Below are 25,835 nucleotides of genomic sequence, written 5' to 3'. Positions count from 1 at the left end.
CCGAACAGAAGAAAACAGCAACAGATGTAAAACACAGACTGAGTCCAATTGGCACTGGATCATTCATACGATATTATCATAGGCGCATTTTTACCATGATATTGACACCACGACAGCCTTAGTCACATCCAAATGTTTTCCAGCGGAACGCTGTATTGCAACAAGATGCTCAAAGTTATTTACTTGTTCTGTCATAACGTTGTGGCTTAACTATGTTTTTAAATTGATTTTTATCAGTCACCAGGAAACAGATCTTTTGGTTTACATTTACAGATATAGAAGCACCAAGTTTTCCTTCTGTTATTATTAGAAAATTACAGACGGCACATTGCAGTTCAGTGTACTTAGGTACCAAATCATGATTAAGTTATTCCTGGAACGGTGCACCAGCTTTCCTCACCATATTTGGCCTGAGAGGAATTAGATTCCAGTGCAGTGATAAAACTGCCTCAATAGTTACCTTGTTCAACCTTGTATTGTAATACCAAGTCAAAATAAAGCAACTAAAACTGAAGTTCAGGCTTTTTCCGTTTTTTTTATTTTTTTTTTATTTTTTATGTTTGGTACTTGGTTACAAACAGAAATGAGAAACTAGCCAGTGTTACAACCCCGGATGGAGAAATGTTAGTGTTTTCCTGATGCATCTGTACCAGGAACAAACTAGCACCAACCACCAGGCCAGCTCTGAGTGTCAGTTAGGATCGGAGCTGTAAAATATGCTGCTCTGATCGTGGCTTTGTTTTCTCTGTGTGAATAGCAGCTACCATCCAGACTGGGCCGATAGCTGTCAGCTCAGATAACACAAAACATATTTCTTCCCTGTATCTTTTTCACATGCTGCCTTCCCCACGGACACAGTCTGCTCAGGTTGAGCTACAGCGTAAGATCAATTATAAGATTTATTGCGTTAGAAACAAAACAAACACAGGCATAAAATATGTACGCTCACGAAGTCATAAAAATACGATTTAGGAACAAAGCAAACAAAGTGAAGGAATTAAAATCAAAACTGCTACAAAGACAATATGACTGCAGCCTGAAGCCAACATCAAAGCCCCTGTGGCTTTGCAGCACCTGCAGCCAGATAAGAGTTTACTACTCTGCGTCGGTGTGTGTGTGTGTGTGACTGTGTTTTTGTTTTTCGGTTTGGAGGTGTGGGCTGTGGGAGTACATCAGTGCAGATGAGCACACAAATAAAAGGTTAAAAAAGGGTGCTGCTTTGTGATCTTCTAAAAAGAGACTAAAAACGATTTAAAAGTCGCATGAAGATGTGACAGAAGAAGCAAAACCCTCTTCAAACATACGTCAGATCCCCTCCACACACACTTCCCTCCATTATCATCTTCACTTCTTTGAAGTCTTTTCCAGCACCCAGTCAATGACCTGCCACAGAAAACAGAAGTTTAAATTAGAAAATCTAAATGAAGGGCGGGTCAGTCAGGGTCTGTGTCTGACAGTGTTACCTGTTTAACGTTGCTGCTCGCTGCCTTCTTCATCTCGTCGTGCAGACCCCGAGATGTCTTCAGATCCTGGGATCAAACAACAGAAGAGGAGGAGGAGGTGGAGGATCACAACGACTCAGAGAGCTACAGTCACGTTAGACACACGGAATATTTGAGGGCACAGCTGATCTCATTTTAGGTGAAAGTGACAAAAATAAGTGCTCAATGAGGAAAACGAGCCATTATTAGGAAGCAGTGGTGGAAACACATCTATTTCTCACTCTTTTTGCTTTCACTGCACAGAGGCCAAACACTAATAAAGATTTGGCAGATGTGGACGGTAAGTTAATTCATTTCGGTGTAACTGGGAAATGCTGCTCCTTTTTATGACTTTGCACTTTCCCACATTAAGTTACCTGGCCGGTAGCAACAGTTGCCTAGCAGCGCTATTCTCACAAATTGGTGCACGCAACTAGGACTTGGACTGAAAAGCAAATGCTCGGGCTCAGACTCTTCAGAAAATGTACTCCTTCAAAAGCAGTGAATGTGAGAATGGGGCGTTCAAACTTTTCATGAATACTTTAACCATGAACCCATCTGAAGGCAGAATACGTTCAGCAGCCCGGCTGCTGATATGGAAGTTCGTCCATTGAGTGTTTTGTAAGTACAATACTGATAGAATTCATGCAGATTCATGGAGGGTGGACCAAAGAGGTAAAGTTCTCCAACACAAAAACAAGTAAAAGTCACAAAGGTGCCAACCAAGCGTGTGTTAGCTGACATGTGAGTGGATGGTAAAATAAATACCTGTAATTTAGCTATTTTACGATGTCATATGAAATGTGCATATTCTACATTAATTAAGCTGGTGAAAGCAACAGCGTCACACTTCCACCTGAAGGCAGATTGAGTCATTAAAAAAAAAAAAAAAACAGATGGTGACATATGAGACATTCATTTCTACCTATTCTTCACCTCACTTCAGAAATATTATAGTACTTTTTGCTTTGCTACATTTATTTGCTTTTTCAGACTGAAATGATACCTGTAAAAGCACTTTGTCCATCTTAAACAAAATAACCTGATTATTCATACATATGACTTTGTGTTCATCTCTTATTTAACCGAAGGAACAGACACTTCCAGGTGCAGGTCTCATATAAACTGCTCCCTATAAAGACATGACACATACTGTGGCTGCGTGATAATACTTACGGTATATAAAGCCATATTTTGCAAAGATCTTTAAGTCAAACAGAATACTTTAATACTGAAGTGTTGCTTCTCATAAGGAAAGATCTGAGTCCTTGCTGGCGAGTTTTTCCCCCAGATTTATTTCCTGTCAAACCTGATGAGGAGGCTCAAAGCTAAATGTGGTGAAAATGTTTCAAAATGAGAAAAAGCAGAGAGAAAACAGCCTTCAAATTGCTCCTATTACTGATATAATTAGCCACGAGGATCGATAACAAAAGCCCGCACAAATAAAGACGGCATCGCATCAAAGGAACGGGGCAATAAAAAGACAAACCTTGAGATAGAATTTAGAGATATCAAAGAGTCTTTTGCTGCAGGCCACGAAGCACTCGTGCTCAGCGGAGATCCCATGGTGTTTGAGAGCTTTAGCCACGACCTCCTGCAGCATCTGAGGACGCAGACATTTGCATGAGCATGTTGACGGCGAAATGATTAAATTCTCATTTTAGCACAGGACGGGGAACGTTTTAATTGAACGTCCTCGCACGGAAACGCAAGGCTGTACATGCAAAACAAATATTTGACAGGGAAGAGGCATCCTGACATAAATAGATGCGCTCGCTTAATCTTGTCACAGCGGTTTGTTCTGAGGTAACGCCATAAATTACTGTTAGAAATCATCTGTGACATTCGGTCTCATGAGGAGTAGAAAGGCAGCTTTTAATCTCTGGCCTGAAAAAAAAAAAAAACTGCTATCATTATTTCTGAATAGGGCCAACTGTTCTTTCCTACACTTGGGTTCGGGTGATAAGCGTGTTTGCATGGTAATCAGAAATCAGAACAAGTCAAGGTCGGGATGCAGATTAGACACTGTACGTGGGACAGGCTGAACACTGTCTCTGTGTGTAAACAGGCAGCAGGTGAAACTATAACAGCGTAGTCGTTAAAGTGGTTCTGCCACAACATTATAATTCAGCCCACACATTCACACATTCAGGATCAAAATATGAAACATTTATCTTCGCTGGAGCTGCTGCTCAGTTCTCTTCAGTAATAGTGAGGCTGTGTGTGGGTGCAAGTGCATGTCTTCGCTATCTCTGTGTGAACCAAATTTTGTTTATAACCATTGTTGTGAGGATATTTCGGCTGTCCCCACAACTTAAATGAAATGCTTATAAAGGTTTAAAGACCTTTGGGTCTGACTTTTTATACTGTGTGTATGTCACTAGATGCGCAAAGAAACCAAGGTTACGGTTAGTTGTCACTTTGGTTCAGACCTGTTCAGTTCTGTCTGGTTATGATAATGTTGTTCTCACCAGAAAATTAAAGGAGAACTTGTTCCAGCTGATTGACATTGTTAAAAATGGCTAAAAACAGAAGCAGCTTCTGTCTCCGCTGGTATTTGTCTCTTGCTTGGACACAGTCAAGTGCACTTCAACAAATCAAACTGAGGCGGAGTGACGACAGCAGGCTGCACTCAAGTCTGTTCGTTATAGATACTGAGGAACTGATGCCCTTTACTCGTGCTCTGATATCAGGTCAACGGAGTTCAACAGATTTACAGTAAAATATGAAATCAGTTACTACACACAGTACAAGAGTAGTGGAGATTCATGTCACTAATCGTATGTCGTCTCTGCCCACGCTACAGGAACTTTGACCTGAAGACATAATTCATTCATTTATTCCCTGTAAACACTCGTCCTCTGGAGAGTTAATATTATTTATGATTTATTTAAACAACTACTCTGCAATCCACATTTCTGTGTAGCAAACAAAGTGATTCAAAAACAGCGGTTTATTAGATCTTATGTGTGGTTTTGGGTTCTCGAATGTCACAGAAAAGGTTATTATCGTTATATTTCAAACTAAAATGAAAAACCAAATAATGGACATGAAAACTTTCCTTCAGATATTTAACAAAAACACCCGGACAAATGGGAACAACTTAAAGCGAAGAAAACACTGAGGACCTGTTTCTAAGTTTACATTTATTAAGCATTAAATATTTTACCCCTTGAATGTCTTTACTACATTAACTAAACAACATTACTTATAGGAAAATAATGTAATCAAATCAGGGTTATCAACAGCAAAGGTTGAAAAGCTGCACACGTGCACTCACCCTGTGGTGTTTCTGTGAGCGTGACTCTTTGGCAGGTTCCCCCTCTGACTGTCCTTCATGTGTCTTCGGCTGTAGCGGTTTGGTTTTGTCAGCACATGTCACCAAGGCTGCAGAGTAATTAACATCGAGGCATTAAAACCACAGTAGTACAAGTTCTGCACACTAAAGTAGCAAAAGACAATCGTTATACTGACTTATATCAAGTGTATGTATAAAAACGAGTGACTGATTGTGCGACTGTGTGTTTAAGTTAACATCTTTTCTTTTAGCTTTGTCCACCTTTATGAATTCACTGCTCAGCATCGTTGAAATCAGGGGGTATATCCATATATACGAGAGGTCTCTTCACACTTAACTTGTGTGTGTTTACCTGATGTTTCCCTTGTGGCTGAAGAGGCTGACGTGTTAACGGAAGACGAGACTGACTGAGATCGTCTTGTCTGTTGTCGCAGAGACCTGATGGTGGGATGTGTCCCGCTGCTACCGCTGCTCTGAGAACAGAGGGAGTCACTGCTCTCCGACTTCACCAGCCTGGACCAGACAGACAACAATAAAGACGAATTCATGGTCACATTCCACCTGAGACCCTGCGTCCTCAAATGGGGACGTTAAGTTTTATTGTGGCAGCTTATTCTGCTTCATTTAAACTTTCTTTCCTCATAACTAGACACTAGTTGGTGTAAAAACATGAAAGCGGTTGTTTCAGTGGATTCATTCTGCAACCGATCACGTAACAAACGAGGCAAAATGTACAAAACCTCATCAAATTTTTATGCTTATGACCTTTTCTAGTTTAATATGATGTGCAAACGTAACAAATTCCATCAATAGCAACGAGCTATAACTTCACTAATTAGAAAACACTATTATTATTATCGTGATTTGCTGTCTTTGCAAAACCATGTGCAGTTTTATATTTTGTTACATATTAGTGACGTTATTATAATGAAATAATCCCTGTGTGCACAAATAAGGGCAGAATTTTCTTCCAAAAACTACTCCCTGTTCAAAGATGATGCTTAGTTTTTATAGTTCTTAGGTCCTACTCATCCCAAATACCTTGGAAAAATTAGAAATGCATATTGCAGGAGGAAGGTAGACCATCATACCTCTTCGGAGGATAGCCTCCAACAATGTCCGTTTCTCTGGACCTGCGCTTAAGTCGTGCCACGTCATGGTTCTGCAGAGTCTCTCCATCAGGAACACTTCCTGGTTCTGACATCACAGCTGGCGAGGGGGCGGGGCTGAGGGCAAACGGGAGGACACAGGGCTCCTTGGAGCAGGTGGTTTGAGTCTCATAACGGATCAGACGGGACTGGAGCCGTACAAAGGCCTGGTCCCGGTCTAGAGAGCGCTGGTTATCCAGGCAGAACCTACACGAAGAGACACGTTCAAGTACGGCACGGGTAGTGGTGAGGCTTCTAGTTGGAGTCTGGGTCTTTCAGAGCAAACTGGACTGTAAAATAGTAGTTACTGTAGCAACAGTTAACAGACACTTCATAGTAACTTACTCTATGCCGTGGTAATGGGAAGATGAGGCCTTGTTGAAAGGCATCTTGGTGACTCTCCTCGGGGAGAGGTCCGGTGTCAACTGAAACACATTAATACTGAGCAGAAGGAGAATGTGGGAGGACAGCGGAGACGGGAGACAGGGTGAGAGAAAGTGAGAGTGAAAACACTGTCGAGATCCAGCATAATATTCTCCCCTTTAAACCGTGTGAACAAAACCTATTTAAAAGTGAATAATTTGCTCTGACAGAAGATTTATTAGCACTCATTGATTCCTGCTCAGCTCCAGTTTGTTTTATCCCAGCTCAATAATCCTCCTCTAAACACTGTAAGCTCACTGTAATTGTCATAATCAAATCCTAATTATGGCCTCGTTGAGAGTTTGACATTCAGATCGAGCCTGGAGACAAATGCATATAACCAGTGAGATATTATTTATCTAACTGCAGTATGTTTATTTGTTTATACATCATCTAAAAAGTGAAACCTACCCTCTACTGATAGCCAGTGGCTGCAGCTCCCCAGTAGGTAGGCCATCGGGTGTGAAGTGTTTCAGAAGTTCTTTGGCGTCTAGTAAAGCAGCGGAGCCCCTCTGACTGTCTTTAGGACCCAACAGACTGTCACTAGAGCCTGGACCCAACAGACCGAATCTACGAAACAAACGTATAGAGAAGATCATGCATGTTTAAGAACTAGTCCGGGACAAAAATCGCCAAACAAAGTCAACCAAGTTTACCGTCTCCTCTGTCGTCTCCTCTGCAGGTTTTCTATGTTTTGGAGGACACTTCTCTCGGGCCAGTCACACGGCTGCCGAGGCGCGGCCTGAAAACCTGAAGTGAAAACATCTTATCGTTTATCTTCCTTCAACAGAGATGGATTTAAAAGCAGCTCGAACGGCGTTTGAACCGGCACCTGAAACCCCGACCTAGTATCTCCTTCTCTAATGCTTCACATTCATGAAGAAACGGTGGAAACGCAGGCACACTGTCCCACACACCAATTTACTTGTAAATGAGCCTTCATTTGAATAAGCGCTCCCGCCTGCAAGCACACAGCACTTGATACCATGAGAGGAGCAGACAAGAGTTATTCATCATTCTCAAATACTGACGGATGAGCTTTCGCAGCTCCTTAAAGTAGGTGGAGAAAAAAACAATAAGCAAGGCATTATATAGGCCACATCATGTGCTGAACATAGAGAAACTACCTCGCATGGCCAAGCATTCTCCAACAGTAGGTCTCTGTTAAAGCCTAAATAAGGAACCCTACAGTGTCCTTGTTTCCGTATAATATACTTTAAGCACGCTGCTTGATGGATTGCAATAGTTATCTGAACTTTCACAGGTCAACACACTGAACTCTTGGCAGACGGGACTATGATCAGACGAATTCGCAGCCCGTAAAATATGAGCAACTCTGCACTCCTCTTGTGTTTGGACAGGAAGCGTGTGCGTTATCTCAAGGAGGACGGCAACGTGATAAATCTGGATCCACGGTAATGGCCTGAAGATGAAAGTGTGTTGTATGAAGAGACAGAGGCCGGCGGTTTGACAGCCCGCATAATGTCGTCCACACCTTCAGGCAAGGCAGGCGCACGAATGCAAAACACACAGCTAATGGATTCAGGTAAAAGACAGTGTCACATCTCCAGAGCAGAGCAGAGGAAGGGATAATGTGCAAAATGGCCTAATGTGCACTTTAGAGTCCATGTCCACATGTGTTCACCATATCATCAATCAGGAATTCAAATATATTTCCTGTGGTAGGTCTGAAAGCTAAATGCATGTAAATTATATAAAAATATGAAACACACTTTCCTATAAAGCCGTACTGCTGTTTTGATGAACTAGGCAAGTGGAAGCTAGTAAAAGTTTATTGGCGAGCCGATGCCCCAATCTGCACGCACGGATAATTATACAATAAACATAATGACAATGACAATGATGTGCAGATCATTTGCAAATAATGGTACAACATTTATGATGTAAAAAGTGCTTGACGTGCAGAACTACTTTTCCCCCCACAGTTATATTTGTTGAAGCAGCGCTGCACTCGCTGTGCACATTCGGCTGTGGCTGCAGGCTGGGATTAGGGTTATTGCTGACAATTTATTTGCAAATTGTTAGCACCGGTTCCTCAGTCTACCATCTTAAGGTGCATGTAGCGAATACTGATGTCTTTCTATGTCAAAATTGACAGTTTTGATAAACGGGTAAATCAGAATCGTTTTATTATTTTTCTTGGTAATGACAGTGATGTTTAAACAACAAGATAGATCATGAGTCACAGGATTATTATGTGTGTCGAGGTGTGCGTCATTGTGCCCACTGTGAAATGTTGACCATGTTTCGACTGTGCGCCCCGCTGTGAAACCACATGTTTCGATTCCTGTGTGGTTTGTAACTGTCATGTTCCACATTGTCATTTTTAAGTGGGTTCATGTAAGGCTTATGTTTGCTGTTAAGAGGCAGGTCAGACACATTGTGCATAAGCTCAAATATCATTATCATAAGTGCATACACTCACTGGTCACTTCATTAGGTACACCTTGCTGGTAAAAGGTTGGACCCCCTTGGACCCCCAACAAAGTGTTGGAAACATTCCTCAGAGATTTTGGTCCATATTGACACGATAGCATCACACATTTGCTGCAGATTTTGTCGGCTGCACGTCTATGATGTGAATCTCCTGTTCCACCACATCACAAAGTTGCCCTATTGGATTGAGACCTGGTGACTGTGGAGGCCGTTGGAAAAGAGTGAACTCATTGTCATGTTCAGTTTGAGATGATATGAGCTGTGTGACATGGTGCATTATCCTGCTGGAAGTAGCCGTCAGAAGATGGTACACTGTGGTCATAAAGGGATGGACATGGTCAGCAACAATACTCAGGTAGGCTGTGGCATTTAAACCATCCTCAGTTTGTACTAAAGGGCCCAGAGTGTGCCAAGAAAATATCCCCCACACCATTACACCACCACCACCAGCCTGAACCGCTGATACAAGGCAGGATGGATCCATGCTTTCATGTTGTTTACGCCAAATTCTGACCCTGCCATCCGAATGTCACAGCTGAAATTGAGACTCAGACCAGGCAACATCTTTCCAGTCTTCTATTGTCCAATTGTGGTGAGCCTGTGTGAACTGTAGTCTCAGTTTCCTGTTCTTAGCTGACAGGAGTGGCACCTGGTGTGATCTTCTGCTGCTGTAGCTCATCTTCTTCAAGGTTGGACGTGTTGTGCGTTTAGAGATGGTATTCTGCATTGGTTGTAATGAGTGGTTATTTGAGTTCCTGTTGCCTTTCTATCATCTCCAACCAGTCTGCCCATTCTCCTCTGACCACTCCAAAGGTATTTTCGTCCACACAACTGCCGCTCACTGGATATTTTCTCTTTTTGGATCGTTCTCTGTAAACCCTAGAGATGGTTGTGTGAGATAATCCCAGTAGACCAGTGACCAAGTGACCAAAGTCACTTAAATCCCCTTTCTTCCCCATTATGATGCTCGGTTTGAACTTCAGCAAGATGTCTTGATCACCTCTAGATGTCTAAATGCATTGAACTGCCACCATGTGATTGGCTGATTAGCTATTTGTGTTAACAAGCAATTGAACAGGTGTACCTAATAAAGTGGCCAGTGAGTGTATATGAAGCTTAACAATCTATCGCATCCACTGTAACATAGTCTCTTTCTCAGTCCATACCTGAGTGTTGGGAGCCCTGACTCTCAGCCAAACAGCTCTCAGCAGCAGGCAGCGTTGAGTCAACCATCTTCAGATACTGCTCTCGGGCCAGATTCAGAACAGCCTTTAAGTCATTGATGGGTATCGACGTTGAAGCTTCATCTTTCTGCTCTGGTCACACAAACAAGAAGCAGGTTTTCATCATGGTTTGTTTGCAAAACTTGCAACAGGTGGTTGAATTTGGGCAGATTTTTAAAGCTCCTTACAGCAGATGAAATGATAAGTGGCCACTTTCAGTATCGCTCAATAATTTAGCAACAACGTTTCACATAAAAGAGCTTCTTGAACTTTAAATAATTACTTGAACACAGAGTTTTAACACTGGTGTCTCGTGGCTCACGAGAGCCGGAGGAACAGAGAGAATGATAAATGAAATCCTTGGCTCAGACATGCAGAGACACAGACTGATTACGGTCCGTGAGATAAAACGACAGATCTATGGCTGCGCCAACACTCTTTGAAATAACCAGAAAAACTTCCAACAGCACTGCTAACTTTAGCAACTTACACAGACATGCCTTTTCCCAGTCCAGAGCCAAGTCAGAATAAATTGTGATGAATTTCATTAAGGCTTGTGGTCTGTCTACACTTTGCTCGTGGCCTTTTCAAAGAATAGCTCTATTGCTTTTCCTCAGTCTGAAGAACTTCACTCCCCGTCCTTTAATCTGGCGACGCTCGCTGGTGTTTCGCTATCTTTGCCTGCCAAGGGGACATTATGTGCGTCTGTAAAATAATGATATTTCAAGTGGATCTTTCTATAAACCAGACTGTGCTCAAGGCTCTGGACTGAGCTGAGGCTTCACAATGAGGACAGTTTATGAAGACCTAAAGTGGACTCTACACACTGTTAGGTCCATTACACCAAACCTGTTATCAGGCAACACTGAGAACAGTATAAATAATGTACAATTTGTTATAACAGTATAATCAGTGCACTGATTGTCGAGCTCCATTAATTTTCGAGAAAATCTTTTAATTAAAACATTATTACTTGCAAATGTAAATGTTAAAGCTGCAGCAAACTATTTGGGTTCACCGTTAATTCATCTGCCCACTGAATTATCCAAGCTGATGTATTCATTCATTTATTTATTTATTTTTACAGCATCTTACCTACAGTCAAATACAATATTAACACGTACCCGCAAACATTTCATAATTATCTTATGTAGGTTTACTACTAGTGTAGTTATGTCGGTGCATGGAAATTATGATTAAATTAAAAGGAGTGTGTGACGCACTTTTGAGGTTAACATTTTTGCGGTTAAGGTTTTGGACTGACATATCTAAGTTTAGTCTAAAGTGGGGCTGCAGGTGCTCTGCTGCTGCTCTTGGTAATTATCATACTGAAAGCAACAGAAGCGTGTTTGTTTGTTTTTTTTACTTCAACAACACAGTGAATTCTGACTCCTCATCCTTACTTACTCTGGTATTCTTTGAGTACCAGCGTCTGAACCTGGGTCAGCTTCCTCTCTCTCTCCAGCAGGCGGTCTCCTTGGAGACAAGGCAGAGGACGGAGGATGCTGTCGACACCTACTCCTGATCGAAGAGAGATGACAGTGAATGAAAAAAGGAGGACGATTAGATTTACTAACTCGTGGGACGTATTGAGCAAACCAAAGTTTGGCAGTTTTAGACAAAAAAAAAAAAAAAAAGGTCAGGTTTGCCTGAAATGTTTGGCGGAAAATCTGTAGTGAAACCCGTTTTCTTGACTTCCCGTTTACTGTTTGTCCTCCCGGGTCAATTTGAGCCAGACTGCTGATAAAACATGATGCATAATTTTTTGTTTGTTTGTTTCACCCTTTTATTGAACTTGTTTCCAACTATTTAACATAAAATTTACATTTATTTTAGTAATTTATGGTATGATAAACTTTATTTACAAAAAAACTGCAGTTTGTTTTTGGGTTAAAAAAATAATGAAGTTGAAATTCTGAATTTTCACATATGCACATAAATGTTGAACCATTCCCACAGACCGGTATACGTCATTTGTTTCTCTCATAGGGGCAGAGGGACACAAGGGAATGCCTGAGAGCGAAATGTGAAATTCCCAGGAGATGCTGTATTTATAATCTCAGTTTTCCGTTTACAGTTATCTTGTCCTGAATTGCTTGTTCGTTTTCTGTAACTGCTCGTGTGTGTGTGTATGTGTGTATGTGTGCGTGTGCGTGCGTTCATTGTGCTGCAAAGTGCAATACTGTGACCCATTGCACCATTAAATATAACCAGGTGAAACTGACCCACACAAACACACACATAATTTATCAAATGCCGTCATAATGAACTTGACTTGTAAAGAGCTCAGTAGGGGACCATCCACGTCATTTTCAGACCCCGTTTACATTTAGAAAACGGGTCAAATTGACCTGAAGACATCACGGGTTGACGTGGGTTAAATGGGGATAACAACATTTTCTGTTTTGTCAATAAGTGTTGCCAAGCAGCAATGATTCTTTTTATTGTGCCATTTACTGTCAAGACTATAAACTCGTCCAGAAACAATATTGTTCTAGTGGAGGATACAAAGGTGTAGTCAGTGTTTCATCATTTTTATTTAAGGGCAATGACCCCCTGGTGAGTATATTAATTTTTATTGAACACTCTGCTGTTACCACTGAAGCATTGAGTGCACCTTTCATAATTCTACACTGCATTTAAACATATCTGAGGTAAAGTTGAACAAGTTAATAACAGCCAGAAATCTCTGGAGGAAACGTCACAGCGGGCCACTTAAATCTGATATAAAGCGAAAGGACGCTGAAGGACTTTTAGTTACGAGAACAAAACAAAAAAGACTGTTATTTGAAAAGATTCACAACCAACTCAGAAAGTCCATAAATTCACTCCATTTCTATTGAACCTCTCCTCCTCACACATCTGTCAGTCTTTCTGTCCCGTCGATATCTTTTCAAATTCTTTCTTTTTCTCTGAAGATTGATTTTTAAAGATCTAAGACAAGGAAGTCAATAACAGAGCACCTACAACTCCACACTGCTGTGGGAGTGGAGGGAGGAAGTGAATAAAGAGAAGAACACGTGTAGCTTTAAGGAAGGGGACCGAGAGGCCAGGAGCACTGAAGACGATGGGGTTTTTTTTTTTAACACAGGCCAGCTGCATGACGAAGATTAGAAACCACTCAACTTCTGTCAGTGAAGTCGGAAGAGCTTCTCCTTCAATCAAGCTGAGGAGCTGCAATAAGAGACCTTCGGAGGGCTGATGGGGCAGATAACAGTATCACCACTACGAGCTATTCCCAAACCAACAAATATCACTAAAATACTAGAGTGCTCTTTAAGTTTTTTTTGCAGCACAAGAGAAGTTATCAAATTGCGAAGAAACCTGCCCAGAGGGGGCGTAGGAGGCTTGGAGGGGATTCACACAGGCAGAGGAACAAGGTGAAAGATACAGGTGTATGATGGTTCTAGAGCAACCTGACATGTCACTGAAAAGGCTGCGCCACTTTATGGGTGAAAACAGAGCGTAAGTTGCTGTGTTGTGTATTGTTCTTCAAACCATTTGAAGGATAAAACTTTCCTCTGCTCTCCTTAAGACAGAGGGATGAAAACCAAATAAATGTACAGCTTCAGGCCATAAAACGTGTGGAGAAAGATGGAAAGCCGTGGGAACCTGATAGTTGATGTGTGTACGTTTGAGGCAAACACTTAATCGTGATGATGCTAACGTTAGTTAGCTATAATGTTAGCTATAATGTTAAAAATTCTAAATATTTGCTATAAAGTCAAAGTAGTGAATATTAATGCTGAACTGAAATGACAAAGCATTTTTTTTTTTTAAAACAAGAGTTAACATTGGCTTCGTGCTGTATTTATGTCATGACTAATTAATTTAACATTGTGGAATGATTATAAATTGATAATAGATGTCATATATTACTCAGAGATTCATTGAGGTAATAATAAATGTCCGGGTATGACACCTCCGGCCACTGAGTGGGGTCATTCACCCATTTCTCGGTCGGTAGATGGACAAACAGCCAGTATTTTTTAAAAATGTTTTTAATTTAACGTCGCCGATCATCAGTCAGCAACGACATCATGTGTCTGCCTGATTAACGGCAGCCGTTTCACCCGCTTTCCAGCTGATGAATGCTAGCAACATAAAATAAACACTGACTATGGAGGGATTTGTATTTACCGCTAGTGGTTTGTTTTCACCCAAATGGGGGCGTGGCCTAATTTTCTACTCTCTTCTATCCAACATGGCAACCACAGGCTCCGCCCACTTCGGTTCAGAATCCAATGGGTAACATCATGATGGGTATGTCCATAGTATATACAGTGAATAGATTACAACCCTATGAAACTATAATTGTATATAATGGCACAATTACCTCCTTTTTTCCCTAAAGTGAGGGAGCCCACTCCGTCTCGGCTTTAAAAGCCCTGCAGTATCACAGCCGCAAAAAAGATTCATTCCCCTCACGTATTAGAAGAAAAACTGCTGCAATCCAACAGTTTAGTAAATTAAGGTGGTAGCAAAAGCTTCACAGCGAAAAGTCACTCACACACAAATACACACACACGCACACACACATACACGTAAACGTCACCACATAAAATACCTGGCCATGACGAGAACCTCTCTCTCAGCAGCCCAGACACGGTTGCCATGGCAGCAGCTCCGTTCACTTGACTGTTAGAGTGCAACATCCTGACCCTGCAGGAGTCGGAGCCAACGTCGTCGGAGCCCTGCACCAACAGGAAGTAGAGAGCGCTCTCACCTCTCACCTCCACGTCAGGCACTACAGGATGACGGATGAAGGACGGAGAAGACATCCTGAGTTTACTCTCGGCATCACACCCGGGACTGTCACAAGACTAGTCATCCTGTCGTCTTTATATTTGCAGAAAAACATCGCATCATATCGCATTTTATATTATTCTTGCTCAGTCTATGCATTTCTACCTAATGTACCGTCCATGTGAACTTCTTCTTCAGAGCATCTTTATATCATTTTTGTTTTATTATCTATTATCTATCTATCATGTTTTTCCCCAATTCTCCAGCAATGGTTTTTTATAATCGTTTCAGTACTTTTTCTAACGTACTACTACTTTTCTAAAGATTTTATTAATAACATTGGTCAGCCATATCATTACGACTACTGATATAAGAGGTAAATGACATTGAGCATCTTGTGACAATACAGTGTTCTGAAATAGACATGTACCACCCACCCCACAGCAATGAGCGTCCCCAGCAGGAAGCATCCTGATACAAACACACTCAAAAATTCACTAGATCCCTAACTGATCAAGTATCTGTGGGATGCACTGGAACAAGGCTGATCCACAGAGGCCCCCTCCTCTCAACCCACGGGACCCAAAGGCCCCCACTCGAACCGCTAACCCTTCGGTTCCTGGACAACCCGTTACTGAGCCCCAGCCGCCCCACAGTATGTAATGTATGTAATGAGACGCGTACCTTGTAAAGACTTTGGTCTCGTGGCTAGAGACTCTCTCCAGCGCTGCGAGCTGAGCTGGCTGGCTGCAGGCTGGGCAATGGGAGTGATTGTACAGGACAGACTGAACAGAGCTCCAGCCTGGAGACAGAAACACAGCAGATAAACACACAGTCCCTCAGGTCATGGACGACAAACAACATTAATCTCATACATTATTTTCCATAGCTCCCAGATTTTGGGCCGAAAAGTTCAAACGCGGCCAATCGATTTATTTAATTAGAAATAGTGACTTTTCCACAGCGCAGCAGCCGATACCTTTCCACGCAGCGACCTGAGCTGGTCCAACAGAAGTTTAGCCTTCACTGACTTGCCAGACAGCCCTCTGTCGGTTAGTTGTGAAGGAACCACATCGTTTTAAAAGGAAGAGTTACCAACAACTAACAGAGACAGAAAAATTAATTAAGACCCTTTTTATATAAATATGTAACATGTACATTAATAGACAAAGCTGTTTTGTGTAATTATTATAACAGACAAACTGTGTTGTCTGTGACACGATGACAAAAAAACACAAAACATGCAGTGATGGAAATTAATTTTTTAAAGGGCAAATAAAAAGATTCATTCCACTCAAAAAATAATAAGGATACAGTTCAAACTGGGTGCTGGACATCAGAAAGTCGGGCAGGTCTGACAGATTAACCAGCTGAACCAAGTCTAACACTGGAGCGTAGTAATGGAAGACCTGCAAATACACAACAGACGGACAGAGAGACAGAGAGGGAGGGAGAGTGTAAAAGGTTGAAACAATTGGATGAAGTGAAAAACAAAAACAAAAAACAAAAAAACGTTAATACAGAACAGCTTTTAACAAATAATAATAATAATAAAATACTGCAGTTTGTGAGACAAACTATCATCCATCAAACCTGAGATTTAAATGAGGTGTCCTTGAGCAGCACACTAAGGTGAAACAGGAGTGATTTTATGCCACTGGGAAATCTGATCTTCCTTTTGATCCAAATCTGAACTCAGGCTTTCAGTGGCAGCAAAACATATTTCATTACACTGAGGCATGTCAAGGTGTGTGATTAAAGGAGGAGGAGGTTTTTTTTTTTTTTTTGTTGTAATTATAAGGTGAGCCGACATCCAAAACACAACATAACCCATGACACTTCTACTAAACAGAAAACAAAAACCAGCTACAACCATGAAATATTAGCATTTTTTTCCAATTAATAGCTTGAAAAGACTAATTGGTCATTCGTTAGTAATGACCAACTAATCAATTAATTCACACAAACATTAGTAAATACTTTTGATTTTCTCTCACAAACTCATCCAAGTTGATCTGAAGTGAAGTACTTAACACAGTGTGTGGAAATGTCCTACTTATATACTTATCTTTTTATTATAATGTAATCCTTCAATATATATAAATCATGTGTCATGTGAAAAAAACAGGTCATTTGTTAATACGGAAAATTAGAAAGCTGGGAAATTCAGTCTCATAATTTATTGAGTGTCGACCCATTTCTGTGATGAGACTTTAATAATGATTCTCAGTGGAAATTCCAGTTTCTGCAAAAAAAAAAAAAAGCTGTGAACATACATTCACTCTCGTCCAGCGAAGACTCTGCCCGAGGCAGTGACATGAGAAGAGATCGTTAAGACCACCAATATTTAATTATCCTCATAACGAAACAAACTTTGTAATGGTTTAAATTTGCACACGCCGCTGGTCAAAATATTTTTTTTTGCACGTGTAAATGCAACTCCGACAGATTCAGGTTGTAATTACTGTAAAAGTGTCCACGTCCTGATTGCTCCTCTCGTCACATATACCTCCCCTGCGAATAGCCGTGTCGCTCATTAGCACTATTGTTCATTAGCCAATTGTTAAACCGCAGAAGCAATTACACAAATATAACAAGTTCGTGTGAATGATGAGACCCTTTCACCGACCAACGCTCACGATATTTTCTCCCAAAGAAAAATTCTGGAGGCATGCATCTAAAACAATATATCAGACCGTCCCCCTACAGGCCTGTTTGATGTTGCTGATGAGGATTCACACTCACACGCCACTAAATTTAATGATCTAGCTTTTGCTGCTCTTACCAGAGGAGCAGCAGTACTACTGAGATGAAAGGAGGCTACTGCGTGCTCACATTCTCAATGGACTGAGAGAAGCATGTCTCGTCTCATGTCTCAAGAAAAGTGACTGTGCTATACTCATATACACAGATTTTAGATCGCTGGAGGTTTCTGCTTGTGTACTTTGCACGAGCACTTACTCGTGTCCAAACCAACACTCGCCAGTTCACTGTAATCACATAAGTACTCACACTTTCATGAATCTCAGTAGTTAGTATGTACAGTTGCAGCTTGTTATTTTCACAGCTAGATAAAGTGCGTAGGAGTGGGCTGAAGTCTAAAGGTCTGAATGCAGATTAATTTCTATATGAAGCTCTTTCCCTCTCCTGACAATCTATTAAACGCTCAAAGTGAGAGACTAAATGCCACCTGAACACGCTGCAGGCTGGAGATCCGTCTACGAGAAAGGAACCGACTATTCTTTTGTAGTTCACTCGCTGATTCATTTTATAGAACAGAAGACAGTGACATGAGACAATTAATTCACCGTCACATTTGTGTTTGTGGGTGTGAGCCTGTCGGTGTTCATCTCTTCTGCCTCACACGCGTTTGTTGACTCAAGTTGGTGAAGTTTTCGGTGCACGGAGCGGTGCTCACATTTTACCTGAAAGTAGTTTTCTGATACACGTTCACCACATTCACCCTATATTTCTTCCCGCTGGGCGGCACATTCACGACAGCTTTCAAATACTATACTTCCTCAAGTAAAGATGCACCCAGTCTGGACAGACACATGTAACTTGTCGCACTCATTCAGTCCTTCGCAGGTTGTTCAGACGAGTGGTTGAGTCAGTTGAGCAAAATACTACATGTGCTATTATTTAGATTTTTATCCATGATTCTGGGTAAAAAACACCAATAATAGCACCGTAGTTGGTGAGTTATAACATTACATTTTGTTCTTGAACATTTTAATTACATTTCCCTTTTAAATATTCTGTTACTTTTAGCATCGCTGTAGAATTAATCTTTGGTAAAGTTTTTATTAACTTTTTTTTTTCTTCTTTGCTTCAGTTAAAACCCCATTAACAAATTTAACAAAATTAAAAGTCAATTTACGATGCAGATGAACTGGAGGCTCCGCTTTCAACAGTGAAGGTCAATCATCCAGCTCAGGTGTTAAAGAACCTAGGGTTCCTCTAATGTGTTTATAATAACACAAAGTCAAGTGTGCGCCGTGTGTGTGTTAGTAATTATCATGTCACTTCCTCCTGACAGTGAGGAGGCCTAATAGTTTGTCTGAGCCTAGTTGAGATTGTGTCTGAGTGCAAGTCATTATACAGTCATTTATCCCAGCGACGGTGAGATGTGATAGTTTCGATGTCCTTAGAGTTTTTTTTTTTTTTTTTTTTTTTTTTTTTTAATGCGAGCCAAAACAATCATCGCCATCTGTTTATCTGTACAAGGATCTGATGAGACCATACACACTCCCCTCCCTCGCTCTCTATGGACGCGTGTAAACGAGCCACACAGACCCACACGTACACACCTAGACTACGTTCCTCGGCCGTGTATACACTAAATAATGAGCGCACATTACAACACACACTACAGGTTTCTGTTGCCAAATACAGAGTCACGCAGTAGACAACGGTTAACATAAACACAACACATGCATCATACAACTCACAAAAGCGTCTCCGTGTGACTAAGGAGTCTTCATATTTCCTTAATGCGTTCAACACATTTCCCTTTAACTGGCCGTCTTTGTGTCTTTGTTGGAAATCCATCCAATGCTAATAAACACTGTGTGTGTAGCTGCAGATAATGTGAGGTCAGAAATATTTGGACACTGACACAATCTTCATGATTTGCGCGCTGCATGTCACCACATTGGATCTGAAACGAAATGACCGAGACACAGTGGAAGAGCAGACTCTCAGGTTTAATTCAAGTGGTGAAACAAAAATATCCTATGAAACGTTTTTAAACAAAGTCTCCTCATTTCAGGGGCTCAAAAGTGAATGAAATGAATAAAATGTTAATTTGTTAAGTATTTTTGAGAATCCTTCACAGTCCCTTTCTGATGCTTTGTCAGGTCTTTACTGCTTCCGTTGTTGCTTGTTTGTGGGTCTTTCTGTCTTTTGTGAAATCACATGCTCGATGGGCTTGACTCAGACATTCAACTGACTATTCAACTTCTTAGTCTCAACAAAAAACTCTTGGGTTCCTTTTGCTGTATGTTTTGGGTCATTGTCCATCTGTGCTGCGAAGCAGTGTCCAATAAAAGTTGCTGAACTTGGGCAGAAAGTATTTCCCCATACACTTCAGAATTCATCCGGTTGTTTCTGTCTTGTGTCACATCATCACTAAAACGCTGGTGACCCGGTGCTATTGGAAGCCCTGCATGTCCACGCCATCACACCATGTTTTACAGAAGATGTCGTGTGCTTCGGATCACCAGCTGTTCCAGTCCCTCCTGCATACTTCTGTCTTCATATCGTTCTGGTACAGCTTGATCTTACCTTCATCTGTGCTTTTAAAGGAACTGGGCTGGTGCCTTTTGATCCTTTTTTGACAAAGTCTAATCTGGCCTTTCTATTTTTGAGCCTGATTAATGGTTTGTACCTTGTGGTGAACCCTCTATATTTACTCTCACTGAGTCCTCTGTTTATGGTAGAGTTAAATACTGATACGCCTACTTCCTGCAGCATGTCCTTCACTTGAGTGGATGTTGTGAAGAGGGTTTTTCTTCCCCATGGAAGGATCCTATGATCGTCCACCACTGTTGTCTTCCGTAGACATCCAGGCCTTTTGGAGTTACCAAACTCACCATTGTGTTGTTTTTTCTCAGAATGTACCAAACTGATGACTTGGCCACTTGTAACATGTCAGCTATCTCTCTGATGGATCTTTTTTTTTCTTTTAGTCTAAGGATAATCTGTTAAACTTTCATTGAGATCTCCTTTGACCACATGATGTGGGTTCACAGCAACAGCTTCCAGATGTAAATGCCACACCTGGAATCACCTCCAGACCTTTTACCTGCTTAAATGATGAAGGTTTAATGAGGGAATAGCCCGTGCAGCCCATGTAATAGCTTTTGAGTCCACTTTCCACTTTTGTTCCCTTGAAACAGACGCAGCTACATATTAAACAGATTTAATTCCTACACTCTTAATCCAATTTGGACGTAAATACCCTCGAATTACTGGAGTCGGCACTTTAAGCGCATACTGATTATATAACTGTACCTTTAACATGTTTTGGTATACAGCTAATGTAACAGAACTTGCGTCGGTGCCCAGATATATGTGGACCTAATTGTTCATTCTTCTAGGCGGCTCCTGTGTGGTTTTTACTGCAGCGCAAATTAATCTGCATAAGAAAATCCATTACTGAACTATTGTACATAATATACGGTTATAAAATACCCTGTCTCACACAGAGTGCACTCTCTCTACATCTTTATAGTGCACACAAACAAAGCACGAGGAGCATCTTCTCTATCAAAGAACGTACACTCAGAGTATACCTGGTACACTTGAGAGCCTTAGTGTGTTTTCTCTTACAGCTTAATACGCTTTTTTTTTTTTTTTAAAGTCATACAGATATAATTTGTCTCTGAGCCGGTGGTTGTTTCAGTGGCAGAATGAAAAGTGGGTAAACACCCTGTAATTTAAAATGAAGAAAAAATATATTGCTCATTGTTTTCTTTCTAGCAAATAATACCTATTGTCTCCGGGCATAATTCATCATAATCCGTGCTTTTGTTTTTTTACGTCATGTATACTGACATGTGTTATGGGTGTAGGCACTTTGAGGGTTTGGAGGTTTTGCTGAACAGACCATGTGACTTGTGAGGTCAAAGAGAAAAGTTGTACGTACAATAGTTAAAGTATTTATTTGTTTAAGGGATCAAGAAAACTAATCTGCTATGGTTGGTGAATTAGGAAACACCTGTCACAATGACAGGATCATAATTAACAGCTGATGATACAATTAGTTACCTGTGTAAATGGCGTTAGTGCGAGCCATTTATAGTTGGCTCGCTCTGTAACAACGCCACCCACAGACTAGTTGGCGCTGTGTCTTTTTTGCCAGACAGGTTCATTTTTGTTTCCTCTTCCTGCTTCACATTCAACTTAACTGAAACTTTCCCCCAAGTTTTGTTGAAGACGAGTCGTACAAATGCTTGTATCTCTAAACCTCCTCAGGTGACCTTTCCTCAAGGTGTTTCTTCTTTATTGATCCAAAAATTGCGGAGATGAAGAAGCATCAAAGCAACAACTTGTGGCTTCTGATGTAGCCAGTGGATATTTGGGCAAAAACAAAAACAGATTTAGAGGACAAGACTTCCTGCTCTGTGCACCAGCCATCACTGAGTCTAAAGAGCAACTTAAAAAGAAAGAATGGAGGTGAAGTCGTCTATAGCTGTAACAATTTCATACCACTGCAACAGCTTTGTTGTTTGCTAGACGAATACAACATGTTAGTTTGCAGGGTGTCACAGGCAGATGGTTTACCTGCATGCTATCAAACAAAAAAAAACAAAAAAGAAAACTAGTTTCTTGCCCTCAGATTCAATATGTCTGTTTATAGAAATGATCAAAATTAACATTAAATACAAAGGGCAGCTACAGATGTTATTAGTTTTATAAATAAAATCTCAAATCAAAAATCTAAATACCTTAAGATAAGTAAATAAAAAGTAAGGGTACAACTCAGTGGCTAAAATGTGCCACCGACCCAACCAAAGATTACTGAGTCAAATGCAACACTACTGCTTAAAAAAAGGCCAAAACTCACCCACTTTTCTTCTTTTCATAAAACAATAAAAATAATTCAAAGCTTTTTGTCATATTTGATGACAATGATCTAATATGAATATTATTCTGTATTACTGAGAACTGAGGAGAGTTGATCACACGAAAACAGAATTAAAAGACAAAGCACATAGTATGGGATATCTGAAAAGCAGATGAAGCTGATAATAAAACTGTGAGCCTTTTCCTCACAGCAGAAGCATTTGCCTACCTTGATCTATATTCTATGCGGTTTCCTGGCTGTGAGGTCATCAGACACACGAGAGGTCAGTACTCATTTGGCAGATAAAATACATTTGATTTATCTGTCTGACGGTCCCTCTGTCACAGGTTCCACATTGTGATTAAAGGGCAAACAGGAAGTGACCCCTTTGAATTCATCTCCTTCCAGCCACTAGAAATCATTAGTAGGGGAGACTGCGTGGAACTCATTCAAGTGTGTAGCCAGGAGGTGAGACGGGGTAACAGGGGTTAACGGAGCGGTTTTTAAATTAAAATAGTATTCAGTCGTTATCTACTCATCCTGCCGATCAAAACCTTCCCTGAAGTTTGTATGAAAGCCGACAGAACTTCATAATGGTCTTTTTAGTTCTGCAGAAGTGAGCAACCCTCAACCCCATTACGCTTCCCAATACAAGATGTCCTTGCTGACATCGTTCGGGTCGAGCACATGCCCCATTGGTCTTTGTCAGAGAGGAGGAGGCAAGGAATGATTCAACCTCTGGAACCTCAACGTGAAAGGAAATGGTGAATCATTCTGATTATTGGCAAACCATTTTCACTGTTTGTGAAACAGACTTCCATCACCATATTTGAAGTATATGCACAAACGTGAAACACGAGAACAAGCCAGAAAAATGTAGCCTGACATTTACACCGATCAGCCACAACATAAATACCACTGACAGGAGAAGTAAATACCATCGACCAACTTGTGACAATTCAATCTTTCAGTCTCTTTTGGACCTGGTATTCATGTGGATGTTACTTAGACGTGCGTACCCACCCCATAGTAATCCCCAGCAGCATGCAGCCTGACACAGACACACACACATAGATGGTTTAGGAACAACTCAAAAAACAGGAAGAACAAAATGACCTGGCCTCCAAATTCACTAGATCCCAAACTCATCAACTAGGATCCAAAGGCCCCCCACTAACAACATCCTGCTGCCAGACACCACAGGACACCCTGGACAGGACACTGTTTTGAAGGCAACGAGACGCACACAATATTCAGAAGATTGGTCATAATGTTATGCCTGATCAGTGTATATAACTGCTGTACCTGTGGCTGCAGGTATCTGGCTCTCTGGAAACAAGCTCCTGTCTTCACATAACATGTAGGAACTGTGAGCATTTTGGTGACAACAGTGTCCCTGCACAGTTTCTGGCCTCCTTCCAGTGTTTTACTCTACAACACACACTTTGTCATTCCCAGGCTTCTTAAGCCATGCCTGGTCCGAGCAAAGTCACACTTTAGTTTAGAGCAAATTAACATGTCGCACCAGCTGTGCCTCAGCAGCAAGGTCAGAGTCACACAGAACAAACATCAGTGAAATGACTGATCTGGCTGAACCATAGAAGTACACTTTATTTTACAGGTGGAACAAATTTCCATGACTTTTAAAAACGTTCTGTTTTTTTTTTTTGTTTTTTTTTCCATTCTTTGACAGTCCATGTGAATTGTTTCCCATGTGTTATGTCTGAGGTTGTCCTAGGTTAAACTGAACAAAGGGTGATGCGGGAAACTCGGGGACAGCGAAGGACTCTGAGCTTACCTCAGAGAGCAGTTTGTGGTCCGTAGTGATGTAGGGAGCTTGCAAGAGAGAAGACTCTGATGTCTGATGTCGTGGTGAGCGCAGAGAAAAGCCATCAAAGCGGAGCTCTGACACATACTGAGACAAACACACGGGAGAGGAGAAAGAAAATCGGTCAAATACAAACTTTCACATTCGGTACAAGTGCAGTTAGAAATGAACTGTTATACTACACAGAGCTGAGAAATAAGAACCGTGAGATAGTTTGTGTATTTGTTGTCTTATTTAATCAAAAATAACCTCAAAAATAACCATGCACTAACACGCACACACATATACCACGGTAGTTAAGATTTAATGGTTAGTCTCAGACATTTATTCTCGTGGGAATTCTCTTTCATTCCAACCCTCTCCCACTGTGAATCTTTCACGGGGACTGACGGCTGGAGTCAACGCACTTCTGAAGGCTGCAACTCACAAAAGGTCACTTTAGTGAAGGAGACACAGCGTGCTTGTCTCAGCACACTCCGAGTGAAAGACACAGAGTGGAGACGATGCAGGGGACATAGCTTAGCCAATCCACCAGGATATGGAAGTATTCAACACTTCAGGCTCAATGGTACCACAGTACAAAAGTGGAAAATATTATTTTTTTTAATAGACACATGTCTCTCTACCACTAATCCCTATCAGTATAAAGACATAAACGGAATGTAACATGTGTAGTTAGCTCTCTAATGGACAAACAACTTAATAGATACCATTTCAAATACTATACACTATTATTACACCGACCAGGCATAACATTATGACCACCTTCCTAATCTTGTGTAGGTCTCACTTGTGCATCCAAAACAGTTGGTGGGTTGAGGGGAGGGGTCTTTTTGGACCATCCCACAGATACTTTATTAGTTTGGGATCTAGTGAATTTGGAGGCCAGGTCAACACCTTGTGCTGATTTTCATGTTGTTTTTTTAAGTTGATCTTAAAGCATTTTTCATGTGTGTGCTGGGAATGGCTGCTGTTATCAAGGAGTGTCATTACTATGGGATGGAGGTGTCTGGTCTGGTCTTGGTGGGTGCCAGGTCCAAAAGTTGACTTTTCAGTGGCTGATTGGTGTATTTACTACTAATCTAAAAATAATAATCTTAAAAATCTAACACTCACTATGTGTAGTGGTTGATATTAAGGTTAAGATTCCTTTGTATTGTGTATACACAATGAAAAGTTGCACCGATTAGCTCAGTTTAGATTGTATGACAATCTATTATCCATGTTTAAGATTTATTTTTCCATTTCAACCACAAAAACAGAAACAAGGTCCTCGAGTTAATGCTTGGCCCAGTCCTGTCGACAACAATGAAGCTTCACGTTAACATTCTTTACTAAACGTATTTTCAACATAACCACGCACTTCATCTGAGCCGTTTCAAGATACATCTGCTGTATGTTTTCAGTTATAGAAGTTGATCAATGTTGAAAAAACAAAACAAAAAAAGCAATCATTATGAAACCAACTGAAAACCCAGCCAGATTTTGAAAAATATATAAATAAATAAAAACTTAACAGCGCCAGTATGAGACATGCAAGGAAACGCCACAGTGAAACAGATTGCTGATTCCCCCCAGAGAGCCATGAAAGAATAGCACAAAATTGGCCAACTCTGTCCAGAGACAGAAAACTACTGCACCTGCCAGAGTTGTCACGTAAT

At 41.0% G+C, this 25,835-nt stretch overlaps 1 protein-coding gene across 1 annotated transcript in view; it reads right to left on the bottom strand.

Annotated features, from left to right (window-relative positions):
• Window positions 1-881: 881 nt before the first annotated feature.
• LOC125017023 (MDM2 binding protein) overlaps window positions 882-25,835 on the bottom strand; it is a 32,191-nt gene continuing 7,237 nt past the window's right edge. Inside the window, exons 8-23 of the mRNA XM_047599852.1 lie at window positions 24,145-24,261; window positions 16,091-16,185; window positions 15,756-15,822; window positions 15,461-15,578; window positions 14,598-14,777; window positions 11,438-11,551; window positions 9,974-10,123; window positions 7,007-7,100; window positions 6,762-6,920; window positions 6,273-6,368; window positions 5,871-6,134; window positions 5,132-5,292; window positions 4,762-4,868; window positions 2,971-3,084; window positions 1,464-1,529; window positions 882-1,383 (exon numbers count right to left, since the gene is read on the bottom strand). Coding sequence (XP_047455808.1) covers window positions 1,345-1,383; window positions 1,464-1,529; window positions 2,971-3,084; window positions 4,762-4,868; window positions 5,132-5,292; window positions 5,871-6,134; window positions 6,273-6,368; window positions 6,762-6,920; window positions 7,007-7,100; window positions 9,974-10,123; window positions 11,438-11,551; window positions 14,598-14,777; window positions 15,461-15,578; window positions 15,756-15,822; window positions 16,091-16,185; window positions 24,145-24,261 — 1,941 coding nt within the window. The 3' untranslated portion in view covers window positions 882-1,344. The remainder of the gene's footprint in view (window positions 1,384-1,463; window positions 1,530-2,970; window positions 3,085-4,761; window positions 4,869-5,131; window positions 5,293-5,870; window positions 6,135-6,272; window positions 6,369-6,761; window positions 6,921-7,006; window positions 7,101-9,973; window positions 10,124-11,437; window positions 11,552-14,597; window positions 14,778-15,460; window positions 15,579-15,755; window positions 15,823-16,090; window positions 16,186-24,144; window positions 24,262-25,835) is intronic.

This window comes from Mugil cephalus, chromosome 11, assembly GCF_022458985.1.
Source record: "Mugil cephalus isolate CIBA_MC_2020 chromosome 11, CIBA_Mcephalus_1.1, whole genome shotgun sequence".
NCBI classification, from domain to species: Eukaryota; Metazoa; Chordata; class Actinopteri; order Mugiliformes; family Mugilidae; genus Mugil; species Mugil cephalus.
The sequence above is the reverse complement of the archived record's forward strand: the minus strand, read 5'-3'. Positions and strand labels throughout refer to the sequence as shown.